General features: G+C 40.0%; 1 protein-coding gene across 1 annotated transcript; it reads left to right on the top strand.

Moving 5' to 3' along the window:
• The first annotated feature begins 37 nt into the window (after positions 1 to 37).
• On the top strand, positions 38 to 13,498 carry arel1 (apoptosis resistant E3 ubiquitin protein ligase 1). The gene is made up of 21 exons (XM_083892130.1): positions 38 to 256; positions 532 to 700; positions 1,884 to 2,104; positions 2,439 to 2,510; positions 2,607 to 2,833; positions 3,806 to 4,043; positions 4,119 to 4,288; positions 4,381 to 4,561; positions 4,655 to 4,899; positions 5,735 to 5,812; positions 5,880 to 6,021; positions 6,120 to 6,241; positions 6,347 to 6,422; positions 7,449 to 7,558; positions 8,039 to 8,218; positions 8,513 to 8,638; positions 9,569 to 9,698; positions 9,789 to 9,847; positions 9,923 to 10,012; positions 10,111 to 10,286; positions 11,541 to 13,498. The coding sequence occupies exons 1-21, from the start codon at positions 109 to 111 to the stop codon at positions 11,641 to 11,643; spliced, it is 3,063 nt and encodes a 1,020-aa protein (XP_083748256.1). The 5' UTR covers positions 38 to 108; the 3' UTR covers positions 11,644 to 13,498.
• The last annotated feature ends 889 nt before the right edge of the window (positions 13,499 to 14,387 follow it).

The raw sequence follows: 14,387 nt of genomic DNA, 5'->3' as shown, positions 1-14,387 counted from the left end.
TTGTCTTGTAGGAGACTTGACTAGACTCCCTGGGGTGCATGGTGGTAGCAGCCTACTTTCTCTTTTTTGAGCTCAGAGGAGACTGAGTGACGGCTGAAAGATGGTCTGATGGACCGCCGCTTCTTCCTGACCTTCCTCCTCTGCTCAGTGTTGTGGATCTTCTTCTGGGAGGTGCGCTGGAAGAAAGGCAAAGAAAGTCAGATTGAGGAATGGCTTCAAGGACATAGCCTTTCTCAGTACAAGCACTTATTTGAAGGTCAGTGTTTTTTTTTTAATTGTTTCATTTGACCGTTTTAAACAAGGGAGCAGTGTACAAGGAAGTGTATTATTATAGGACAAGTGCCATGTTTTACCTCATTTGATATAGGTTTAAAGCTTTGGCTTTGGAAACACAACATAATCAGGCTTATGGGATGCACGTGGAATATAGACACAATCAAGCACAGACATGAATGACTCTTCTGCTGATTTGCTGGCTGGTGCATACACGTGGGGGGGAAAATTTGATGTGCTTGTTCATGTGTCATCCAGATGTAAAGACACTGGAAGAACTGAGTCTGAGTGTACTGAGTCGCCTGGAAGAGGTAGTGAAGGAACAGCAGCGCTGGAGGCAAATTGCAGAGGCCCACATCCAGCTGCTCCGCGACTTTGCCTTCCAGGAGTGGCTTTGCTCTCAGAAGCTGGAGCACTATTACCATACGTAAGCAATGGATGGTCTTAACTTTAACATTAACATTAATCTTAGAAACGAGCATCTCAAGCATCCGTCCTTTACACGTGCAATCAGTTGTTGGCAAATATCGTGATTCACTTTAGTGTTAATTGCCGTGGTTAACAAAAAGCTTTGTTTATTTATGTCCACTTGAGGGCAGCCTCAGCGTGTCTGCTGACACAGTGTTTCAGAGGGTCACTGCAGTAAACAGTGTTCTTTAGAGGCTGTTATCCTGAGGCCCTGCAGCAGTATTGCAGGTGTGTTTGTGTGTGTACTTGTATTTCTTACATTTGTAGGACATGTTCTGGCATAAATACCGACCTTGTCGGGACCAGCAGTCCTCAAGGAGACCGACACCTGGTCCTAATGAGATGGAACATTTCATTTCTGAGGAACCAATGAAGTTTTGGGCTAAGATTTGAATTGTGCTGAGGGTTAGACATTAACCAGTTAGGGATAATGCTTTATTTGGTCATTTAATGCTGCTGTGCTAAGAAGAATAGTTGTGCAAACCTGTGTTTCTGTGTGTGTTGGATTTTTCTGAAGGTCGTGATCATCATCCGTTAAGCCTAGGGATGCACGTTGCTGGACTCTTTGCCGATATGATACGAAAGAACCGATATGACAGAATACCAATACTTATGTCGCAGCCTATCTAGATGAGGTAGAGCCTATCTCTTCTCAAAGAGGTTGCAGCCTATTAAGCTTAATGTTTTTTTCTTATTGGGGGATTGTTGGCATGTTTGCCAGTATCTGATGATCCATTTTTAAGCCAATATGTGCGAGAAGATAAGAGAAATAGCAAGAATAATATTTTCCATCATGATTTCAGTCGATTTCTGCACTAACATAAAGCCAAAGACGCAATGTCGCCATTGGTAGGTCGGGTTACGACGAAAGATTAGGTTTCGTTTTCCCCGCGACATCTGTTATCTACCTTCCCTCTGCTTGCCGCTTTAATCTTAAACCATATAATAAGGTCAAATGGAACATGTTGCATCATCTGATTCTGATAAGATAAATCATTTATTAAGAGGGACAAACCGTTGTGTGCAGTTAAGTTGGCGGTCTAATCTAATCCAGACTTTGAGCTACACTGATACTAGTGTTGAGCCACTGAGGGCACCGACACCGTCTGCACTATTTTTCACTTTTGTTTCCTCCTCTGCAGGCTGAAGACGTTGGGTTGTATGAATCTCGATGATCTCGCCCAGTTCGACAGTCAACTGCAGCTGTCGCTAGCTGCCTGGCGATACTACTACGAGGATTATATCAAGTTGTCCACGGGCATCAGTATCCTGAGGAACTCCAGGGGGAGTCGAGACCAGGACTACGAGATCCGGCTGGTGCACAGCCTCGCCGAGAGGCGCCTGAATGAGAAGTGGTCGATCGGTGAGTGGAGTCGTGGTTTTAATTTGCGGTCGCACGCTTTAACTGCAGCCGAGTTATTTAACGAGACGATCTAAGTGTGTGACGGATTGCGCTGTTGCTAAATGTTTTTTAAAAACGATCGTTACCAAAAGTCACAGGTCATTTCAACAAAGCGTCGTTAAAGACGTATCGTTTCATCTCTCATTTTTTACAGCTCAACATCTGTTTGTTTTACTTTTCCTTTAATGGAAAACACACAGTATGCAATAAATGTATTAACATTCGTAAAATGAATAAATGAATGTTCCCTCGTTATTAATTATTCACTGGAACAATATCCACTTTGTCTTTTCAGCTGGAGCTCTCATATTTGGCTGTACTGTGGCACTGTGCTTCTTGATAAGGGACCTCATGTTTTACGTGATTGGTGAGTCCAGGTTTTTAGCTGCCAGGTTTTTAAACTTTACCCTTTTTAAATCGCCAATAAATACTCACATTGTTTCTCTCCCCGTTTCATTTGCAGGTGGAATTACTGTTTCCATCATAGCGTTTGTCTTTACTATCAAGTTCCTCTGTGAGCTTGCAGCAAGGGTTGTCAGCTTCCTGCAGAATGAGGATCCGGGGCGTCGCGGCGACCGCAGCATCTATGACTACGTCCGGGGAAACTACCTGGACCCACGCTCCTGCAAGGTGTCGTGGGACTGGAAGGAGCCGCAGGAAGTTGGACAGACGATGAGTTTCAGAGTACAGGTGATGATTCATTCCCAAAGCTTTTTTATTTTATTGCTTATAATTAGTAGTGCTGGGCACTGGGTTAACGCATGAATCGTTTCCATGACAACCATGGAACTGGTAGACGGTGCCTGGACTCTGGTCCCGGCACGTAAACATGACGTCACGCGCGTCTTTATCCGGTCAGTCGCCATGGAAACGCCTCATGCGCGGACGTTGATGCCAACGCGGTTAACGTGCCCAGCACTATTAATGTTTTCTTTTATTTATTAGTAGAGCTGAAACAATTAATCCATTACGAGTTAATTGTCAACTATTTTAATAATCCATTTGTTGGTTTATGCTTTTTTCATAATTAAAATTGATTGTTTTAACTTCTTAAATGTGAATACTTTCTTCGTTTCTTTGCTCCACATAACAAAGAAATCATTAAAAGTAGTGCTGGGCACTAGCTTAACGCGCGTTAATGCACGGCGCGTTTCCATGACGACTGACCGGAAAAAGACACGTGTGACGTCATGTTTACGTGCCGCGACACCGGAGTCCAGGCACCATTTACCAGTTAGCTCCGTTAGCCGCATTAGCTCGTTTAGCGCCTTTAGCGCGCCTACAGTCAAACTGGAGCGGTCTGTTTATTAAACAAAAAGAGCAGCGCTACAAATAACCAGCGTACCTGTGTACTGCGTATGTGTGCCTCTGTTTTTAAAGTTTAGCGTTACTTAAAAGTTCACTCGTGTCTTTTTCCGGTCAGTCGTCATGGAAACCCGCCATACGTTAACGTTGATGCTGTTATCGCGCCCAGTACACGTCATTTCCAGGTTTGACAAACACTTGATCAACGTTTTTGTAAACATTTTCTAACATTTTATGGACCAAACGATTCATCGAGAAAAGAATCGAGAGATTAATTGATTACGAACATAATCGTTAGTTGCAGCTCTGTTTATTAGGGTGTAATTTTCCTGAAGTTTCTGTCCCTTCTTCACTCAGCTTTTCTACAAGAACGGCCAGCCTTTCCCCGCCCATCGACCGGTGGGACTGAGGGTCAACATCACCCACATTGAGCTGGCTCTGGACATTCCCGTCACACAGGAGGTTCTGCAAGAACCCGAGTCCAACGTCGTCAAAATGGCCTTCACGGTGCGCAAAGCTGGACGTTATGAGGTGGCCGTCAAGCTGGGCGGCCTCAATGTGGCGTATAGCCCTTATTATAAGATATTCCAGCCAGGTATGATATACTCTTTTGAAGATGTATTTTGCTTTGTGAGAAGTTTATTAAATACTTTTCTCTACTTTTTTACAGGTACAGTCGTCCCGTCTAAAACAAAGATAGCCTACCATTTCTCCACGCTGGTCCTGGTTTATGGACAGCAGCACACGTTGCAGATTGAGCCCAGGGACGAGTATGGAAACCCCACCAGTAACTCCACAAGTCTCACAGATGAAGCCAACTACAGCGTCCATGTGCACTCTGTAAGGGGAACAAATCCTTTTTCTAAAGTAGGAAAGGACTTTGCAATCGATAACGAGGTTTTAACCGAGTGAAATTCCCTCTGTTCTTCCAGCTGGGCACAGCAGACGATGACAGTCTGGAGGGATGCTACAGTAAAACGGTTTCACTCAACAAGCAGCAGTGCCAGGTTCTGCTGAGACTCACCCTGAAGAAGGCAGGTTGCTTCAGGGCCCGCATCTCGTACAAGGATCAGCCTCTCAGCAATGGGGAGTTTGATGTTATTGTTCTCAATGGTGAGCAAGCTGAAGAATTCCTACTTACCTTTTGAATGCATTTCGTAGATATTCCAAAGCTTCACGCTCGTATAATGTCATTGCGTGTTGCAGAGAATGAGAAGACCTGTGTGGAGAAGAACGTGTCCACTCCAGGCATCAGTATCTACTTTGAGGCGTACCTTTACAGCAGCGGGAACTACAGCAGCTCGTCGTGGCAGTTACCGGCCTCCTCTTTGCTCGCTCCCCAGCGGAGGCCCTCGATGGGAGAGGAGGAGGATGAGCACGACTCTCCTGTGGAGGGGCAGCCCGAGAAGGTCAAGAAACCAAAAAAGGTCTACTGCTACATATCACCAAAGGTCAGTCTAAAGGAGAGTCTAAACGACCTTGGAAAAGCTGCGTGAACCTAGTGAGAAATGAAGTATGTTTGTGTACTTGTATAACCCTTTTCTGTAGGCTTAGAAAAAGCCTTTTACTTAACTTATTTTCCTTTAGGGCCTTACTTCTCAAAGATTTAGGCCAGGGGTTCTCAAAGTTTTGATACCCGAGGGCCAATTTAGGAACCCAACATTGGACTGAGGGCCGCCAAAGGAAAAAAACAACAAAAAAAAAAAACAGAAAGAAATCCCATTTGTAATAATTGTCATGACCAGATTGCAGTTCTACAGTTTAGCGTTAAGTAATATAAGCGTTAATAAAATAACGCTTTATAATTTACTGGGTAATTACCCAGTATTTTGGCCATTGTTCTTACCTTCTAATTACAGGTTAATACCAAGTAACACATTTCTGTTACCATATATTTACTGGGTAAAAAGCTAGTAATTGGGGGCTGTAGCTACCTGCTTATTACCAGCTTATCACCCAATAATCCACTAAAATGCACCATATAGAATCCAGGTAAATACCCAGTATTTTTGTTTACACTTATTTGTCTGTATCCAGTAATGTCCAATAAACATTTAACAAGCTTAGAACCTCCTGGATTAAAACTATCAACTGTAATTCATTGCGGGCCGCCAGAAATGTTTCTGCGGGCCGCCATTGGCCCCCGGGCCGCACTTTGAGAACCAATGATTTAGGCTGTGATTTGTATTTTAAAGGGAATTCTTAGTATGCAAAGAAGGAAGATGTTTGTGAATATAAGATTAGAGCAATATATCTGTGCTAATTAAAGACTCTTCTGTCTAACAGCAACTATCTGTGAAGGAGTTCTACCTGAAAATTATCCCGTGGCGCCTTTTCACCTTTCGAGTGTGTCCAGGAACGAAGGTAAGGCAGAAACGGATGAACAGATTTGATGCGACAAACACACAATAATCCTCTGCTCTGCTTTCAGTTTACCTATTACGGCCCCGACCCTGTTCACAAGTACCTGACCCTGGTGGTGGACGATGGGATACAGCCTCCCGTCGAGCTCAGCTGCAAAGACAGGAACATCATGGCGGCCACATTCATTCGTTTCCTGCACAAGAACATTGGTTTGTTTCAGTCTGGTGGAATTGTCTTTTTCTTTTGTTCTTGTTGACACTGTAGTGTTGTAGTGATTTATTGGTGTTTTGGTGTGATCCTCACTCAGGTGGCTCTGAAACGTTTCAAGACAAAGTGAACTTCTTTCAACGTGAACTCAGACACATCCACACCAAGAAACCTCGCACCAAGACCTGCCTAAAAATCACCAGACACTCCATTCTGGATTCAGTGAGTGCTGCTGTCCTGTGTTATGAATCTGATTGTTATGTATGTGGTTAAAGTATAATATTGACTCTGTCTTTCTTTCTTACTGCTGCTCCTGCTGCTGCTCAGTCCCTGAAGGCTACCAGGAACTTCTCCGTGTCAGACTGGAGCAAAAACTTTGAGGTCGTGTTTCAGGATGAGGAAGGTAAATAAAACCAAAGTGAGCCTGTGGCAAGCGTTTGATTTCAACCCCGCCAAAACAGCCCTGTTCAGAACACTTAAAAGTAAAAACGAAACTTAAGGGACAGGAAAGCCGCAGAGGCTACTGGGAGCTAACAGCTGCTAGAATTTGGAAAAGTGATCATTTGCAGGCTCTAGCCGGCACATAGCCGTCATATATAACATGTATCCACTGGACAGATAAATCCTCTGAGGATTTAAGTTTGTTTAGAACTGTGAAGCCAAGAATAGAACTTTTCACCGGCTTCCCAGACTTCTGGTTTTCAGATGCCGTTGCCCTCGCCTGCACTCTCGCGGGTTTTACGGAGCTCCGTGAGACAACAATTTAGGAATTTAGCATCTTGTGACATCCCAATGAGCGTGGAAGTCAACATTGTGTGTTTTATCTCTTGTACTTAAACTGAGGAAACACATGAGTGAGTCATCTTTTTTTCACATTTTGGCGACTGGTAGGGCCTCCAGAGTCCCAAATATAAGGATTAAAATGATTTAAAAAAGTGTATTTTGCATAATATGGGACCTATATAGTTTACATCCTAATGAAAGGCACCGACATAAGCCGTGTTTCCATCACGGTTCCGTTTGGTATGATACGTCACTGGCTTTACTCTACATGCTTATGTATCGTCCAATCAGCTGACTGTCGTGGTCGAGCTCCACCCGTGACGTACCGTTAGGGAAAGGTACCGACAAATGGAACGGTTATTTTGGTACTTTCCCAACTCGAGCTGAAACAATCGCTCGATTAGTCGATGGTTAATAAGATACAATACGATTTCTGATTGTTTTCGCTTGTCAAATGTGAATAAATTCTTCGTTTCCTTGCTCCATATGACAAAGAAATCATTAAAAGTGAATCATTTTGGTTTGTGGACAAAAACAAGACATTTGAGTACCTCATTATTTCCGGGTTTTGACAAACAACGTTTTCTGACATTTTATGGACCAAAGGATAGTGACCACGCTATTAAAATGTGTTTTTATTTTCCAGCTCTGGACTGGGGAGGTCCTCGCAGAGAGTGGTTTGAGCTGATCTGTAAGACCCTGTTTGACACCTCCAACCAGCTGTTCACTCGTTTCAGTGACAACAACCAGGGTCTAGTAAGTGTTGACCCCTCCATTACTATGTTAAAAAACAGTGCATAATACACTACCGCTCAAAAGTTTGGGGTCACCTATACAATTTTTGTTGTGTTTTCCATTAAAAGTCACACTTTTATTCATCAAAAGAGTTGCAAAATGAACCGAAAATATGGTCAAGACATTGACAATATTAGAAATAATGACTTTTATTCATTCATATTCGTTTTCAGCTGTGCTAACATCATTGCACAAGGGTTTTCTAATCATCCAATAGCCTTCTAACACGATTAGCAAACGCAATGTACCATTAGAACACTGGAAATGGGCCTCTATACACCTATGTACGTATTCCATTAAAAAGCAGCTAGAAGTCGTTTACCACATTAACAATGTATAGAATGTGTTTCTGATTAATTTAATGTTATATTCTTTGAAAAAAAAATTGTTTTTCCTTCAAAAATAAGGACATTTCTAAGTGAGGGGACGTTTATCTTGCAGGTGCACCCGAATGCCGACAGGCCGGCCCACCTGCGTCTTAAGATGTACGAGTTTGCGGGCCGTGTCGTGGGGAAGTGCCTTTATGAGTCGGCCCTGGGCGGATCCTACAAACAGCTGGTCCGAGCTCGCTTTACACGGTCCTTCTTGGCCCAGATCATTGGCCTGAGGATGAACTATAAGGTATGGAACACAGAAAAGACTCATTCCCAGAAGTTGGATTGTTCTGCTGCGCTGTCTCATCACTTAAACATTCCCCACTAAGCCAGGAAAATCTGATTTGTTTCTCTGCATTATTTATTTTAATGATGTTTTTTTGCCGTTAATCCAACTTCCTAAGATTTCAAAGCTGAGAACTGAAGTCGACCCTATCATATTTCTTCTTTCTTTTTTTCCCTCCGCGTAGGAGATGAAATGTCGTGTTTATTTAAAAAAACGTCACTTTGTTGTGTTTTCCACTCCATTTCCCACATGCAGTACTTCGAGACAGACGACCAGGAGTTCTATAAAACTAAAGTCTGCTTCATCCTAAACAATGACGTGAGTGAAATGGACCTGGTGTTTGCCGAGGAGAAGTACAGCAAGTCGGGACAGCTGGAGAAGGTGAGGCAACACTTTTGAGGAGAGGAACCTCCCCCTTTTATCCCTGATGTAATTTCACATTTGATAGGAGCAATAAACGGGCAAAAGAAACCATATTGCTTATTTGGCAAGCGTCTTATTTTTCTTTTAAGAGGAATTGAGAGTGGGGAGTTTTGTTGTACAACTCCACACAATAAGTGTCTGTGTAACTCACTGACTTTCCTTTAATTAGACGCACATGTTTCTGCTTTTCCCCGAACGTTTAAATTAATTAGGCGACTCGTGTTTGGGATGGATGCAGATCTACTGGAAGAAATGGAATATGATATTCATAACGTTGTTTTCATTAGAATGTAATAACTTCAAATTAAGAACGCTCATATTTGTGTTAGCTTAGAGCAGAATGAGCCTTTTATAATGGACGGTGGAAGTGGTTTCTCTCTGTGACGTGTTTCTACGGCAACCCAGAGTGGACAAAACCAAGCAGGGTCTCTTTTAGAGAGGATATTTGACTTTTAGCAACGTTTACTATGTCTGTCATTTTATTGTTTTACTGTTTAATATACTGTTTATTTCTTTTTGCAATTTTAATTGATTTTTCATTAAACCTTATAACATTTCCTACAGCACATATTGGAACAAATGTGTATATGTGTATATATATATATACATATATATATATATGTATATATATATGTATATATATGTTTGTATGTATATATATGTGTGTGTGTATGTATGTATGTATGTATATATATATATATATATGTGTGTATGTATGTATGTATGTATATATGTGTATATGTATTCATATGTGTATATACATACACATATATATATATATATATATATATATATATATTTACATATATATATATATATATATATAAGTAAATAAAGAAGATAAAATATTTTTAAAAAATCATTATAATTTAATGTTTATTTCTGCAGGTGGTGGAGCTGATATCAGGAGGAGCGCAGATCGATGTCAACAATGAAAATAAGATGCATTATCTTAATCTGCTGGCCCAGTACAGACTGGCCAGTCAGGTGAGAGACGAGGTGGAACATTTCCTGAAAGGTAAAGGCAACATTTTGACTAGTTTTTCTAATGTATTGTCCTCCACTAATGTTGTGTTTATAGTTAATATAATTTCCTAATTAATTGCAGGTTTGAACGAGCTGGTTCCAGAAAACCTGCTCGCCATATTTGATGAGAACGAGTTGGAGGTATGTGTTGACGTTCAGAGTCAAATAAAAGTTTTTATTTATATCTATTTATATAACAAGTTTTCCGCTCTTTAGCTCCTGATGTGCGGCACCGGCGACATAAACGTGCAGGACTTCAAGGCTCACGCCGTGATCGTCGGAGGGTCGTGGCACTTCAGAGAGAAAGTATGTTGTGGAGAAATCGCTTATTTATTTATTTATTTTTCCCCGCCACTGATGAGAATATGTTGATGAGCGTGTGTTGATATTTACTGTCGCTGCAGGTGATGAAGTGGTTCTGGGCTGTGGTCTCCAGCTTCACTCAGGAGGAGCTGGCTCGTCTGCTGCAGTTCACCACCGGCTCCTCTCAGCTTCCCCCCGGGGGATTCAACACTCTCTGCCCCTCGTTTCAGATTATTGCAGCGCCCACACACAGCACCTTACCCACAGCACACACCTGGTGAGTAGAAACACCCAGACTCTATGTATATCTATCTATATATATATATATATATACACACGTGTATATAAACATACGTGTATACACGTGTATATATGAGTGTATATATACAGTACATATGTGTGTGTATATATGTTTATATGCGTGTGTGTATATATGTATGTATATGTTCATATGTGTGTGTATATATATATTTATGTTTATATACATGTGTATATAATGCATGTATACATATATGTATATATGTGTGTATATATATATATACATGTATATATATACATATATGTATATATCTGTGTATACATATGTGTATGTATATATTTATATATACATATGTATGTACATATGTGTATGTATGTATATATTTATATATATATATGCATATATGTATGTACATATGTGTATGTATATATTTATATATGCATATATGTATGTACATATATGTATGTACATATGTGTATGTATATATTTATATATGCATATATGTATGTACATATGTGTATGTATATATTTATATATACATATATGTATGTACATATGTGTATGTATATATTTATATATGCATATATGTATGTACATATGTGTATGTATATATTTTTATATACACTTATGTATGTACATATGTGTATGTATATATTTATATATATACATGCATATATGTATGTGTATGTATATATTTATATATATACATGCATATATGTATGTGTATGTATATATTTATATATATATGCATATATGTATGTACATATGTGTATGTAAATATTTATATATACATATATGTATGTACATATGGGTATATATATACATGTACATATATATTTATATGTGTGTATATATATATATATACAAGTACATATATATTTATATGTAAATATTCACATTTAAGAAGCTAAAACGATCTACTAGAAATCTACTTTTAATCATGAGAAAAAGCTTTAAACCGATGAATCGTTTATCAAAATAGTTGACGATTAATTTAGTAATCGATTAATCGAGTAATGGTTTCAGCTCTAATTGTAAGTGTAAAATAATATAATAAAAATGTGTGTGTTCATGGTCATGAAGTGACATGTTACCCAGTATTTTGAACAACAGTATTCCTCTTATGTCTTAGAATACTTTGAATACAGTTCTTTTTATTGTTAATATGTTATACAAATATATGTAATCCATTTAATGCAACATTCCAAACATACTTTATTACAATGTTGACAACTCGGCTGTCTCTGTCCTATGATTTCTGTCTCCGTCTAGTTTTAACCAGCTGTGCCTCCCGACCTACGATTCCTACGAGGAGCTGCACAAGATGCTAAAGTTGGCCATCAGCGAGGGCAGCGAGGGCTTCGGCATGCTCTGACTCACCAGCTCCCCCTACAGTTACAACATCTGCATCAAAACAGTCGGGAGTTCTGGGTGAAAGAATCACCCAGAACTCCCTTTCTCTCCCTCTCTCTCTGTCGTCTCAGGATGAGAGGCCGTCACTGGAAGCCACAGAGGGTCTGAACTGGAATCGGGACTCGATCACGTTGAACTCACGGTGTGCGACTCTACGTGTAATAAAAGTTTTTGTAAAGATAAAAGGATCTGTGCGAAAAGGTGAGCTTTTGGCGCTAGTTTTAAGTTGTTGTGTTTTTTTTAAAGCTACAAGTTTGCTTCGTTTTTATATATGGTTTTTGAAAGGCAAATAATGAGCTAGATCGAGCGAAGGCCTTTTGAGTATTACTGTGTATAAAAAACGCTTCTGTTTGCAGTTTGAAAACTGAGGAAACACTTAAAGCCCACAGGTCGCGTGGGTGACGTGTGCATCGACAGCACTTTGGCCTTAATAGATCAGGGACTGATGTTTGTATGTAAATATCTACTGTCACTCTTTAATGTACATACTGGCGTGTATTCATACTTTTTTCCACCATTGATTTTGACGTTATCAGGATGAGGGGGATTTCTTTTTTTGTTGTTACACGTTTTTGATGAGTTAAGAGTTTTTGAGACGAATGGGTAAATTGCTGTTGTTTATACATGTTTTTAACTTATTGGGAGGAACAAAAAAAATAATGATTTGTGTCGACCCATAACTGCTGAAGCTATGTTTGTCTAGAGTAGTTCATGTTCATGTTTTCTCATGTTTTATAACTTGCCTTATTCATGCCCTTTGCCTCTGATTGTGTGCAGAGAGGAGCGTAGGCGATAATAGAAGCCAAGTCGACGCCGATAGGTAATCCAAACCCCATTGGGTTTCACTGTGGATGTGTGTGTGTGTCAGGTGGGTGTTTTACGAGAGCCCATGAATGCATCACAAGCGTTCTCTCATTATATAATGCTGGATGTGTTCACAGCCTGTCGTGGTTTACCTCAGTATCTCTTTATGCCACCACTGAGTCCTGGTTAAAAAACACTTGACTGTACAACCTTCAGCCATATAATCCAACAATTTAAGGCTTTTTCGGATTAGATTTTCATTATATGATTGTCAGACTATTTATTTTGTCTTTATCCTGAGCCAGGCTTTTTCCCCCCTTTTGTTTTTCTTTTGCAGAATTTACACGTTAACGAGCCATTTCAAGAAAACGACACTGAATAATTTGTCTCATTCGCGTTTAGGTTTGAACACGTCCCATTCCTCACTTTCCTCTCACAGCTGGCAGTGAAAGTTTAACTCGTTGCACTATGAAGAGATTTAACGAATTGTCGAATTGCAATGATGTCACTTTTTTTGAGTTTTTCAGTGTTTTATTGCAGTTTTGGGGCGGATCGTTTCCACTGATTCAATAGCCGCAGCCAATAACAGTGGGATTTGATTCAGTCGGATTTTTACAGTGTTAAAGAGAGGTTTTTGTCAGTGAGTTTATGGCTCTGTGTGTGTTTGGGTTGTGCAATGTTGAAAAGCTTTCATTCAGAGTTTCCATCAATACCAAACGGCTGGTTGTCGTATTTATCCGTAGTAAAAGCGTAGTTGAAGCAGCGCTCGTTAGTGAGCTGACGTTCTCTTAGATTAGACTATTATAAACGTATAAGGAAGAGGTCCGTTCCGTAGTTTTATGTTCTTACATGTTTCTCACAAGCATTTAATGTTCGGATGATGACGAGCGTGACTTTTAGCGATGTAGATATTGTGAAATATTTGACTTTAAATCTGGGGGTACTTTATTTCCTTTCCTTTTCTTTTTTTAAATTCATCTCTGCTGATGAATGTTTGAGATTCTCTGCACTGCAGGTCCTTTGTTTATGGGAATAAAACAAAAAAAAAATGATGGACCAGATTTTTACAGCCTTATCTCATTTTGTGTGCATCATATTTTTTGGATTGTGTAAGGCCGTGTGGATCAAGAGTGAGATTTCCGTTCACTGCCAAAGCTGGATTTTGGACTTTGGGAGAGTGGACTTGAGCGGCGTTGACCTTTTAAACGGCAAAGTCGTTCTTCGACTCGTGTGTTTAGAAGATTACGCATTTGGAAAGCAGCCCGTCGATGAAGACAACGCAGTGGAGATGAGGACATGGTTTACGGCCACTGCTGGAGGTAAAGTTTCCCTCTCCTAACAGCTTATGTAGACATAATGTGGTGTTTGTTTTCATGAAGACGAGGTCACTCATCATTTATCAGCCAAATTCACTTTTTGGACACAAGGGGGCGGTGGATCCACGTGTGACACAAGTGTCGTGGCTACCTGTCTCCACCCTCGCTCTTAAAACTCTTAATAAACCCATAACATCCTCCCCCACTTCATTACCAATTATTTATTTATTTAGTAGGAAGTCACATTAAGATTAAAAAGAGAATATCTCCCTCTATTCTATGTCGAAAATCATGTATTATACTCGTATTTGGGCTTGATAAAATGTTTTGTCACGAGTAAATAGAAATTTTAAGTCTTTTCTATTGATAATTATCGCAAAAAAGTCAGATATCAGAAGTTTTGATCAAGTTATTTAGACTGATAAGGCCTCCAGAGTCCCAAATGTAAGGATTTAAATGATTGAAAAGTTGATTTTGCATAATACGTCCCCTTTAAGAAGTATTTCAACAATCTGAAGCTAAACATTTCACAGCATGTATTTGCATAGTAAATATCTTCATTATATGACACTGAAAACCGCATTTT

The sequence above is a fragment of the Microchirus variegatus genome (assembly GCF_963457635.1).
Source record: "Microchirus variegatus genome assembly, chromosome: 7".
Classification (NCBI taxonomy): domain Eukaryota; kingdom Metazoa; phylum Chordata; class Actinopteri; order Pleuronectiformes; family Soleidae; genus Microchirus; species Microchirus variegatus.
This window is presented reverse-complemented; position numbering and strand designations above follow the sequence as displayed.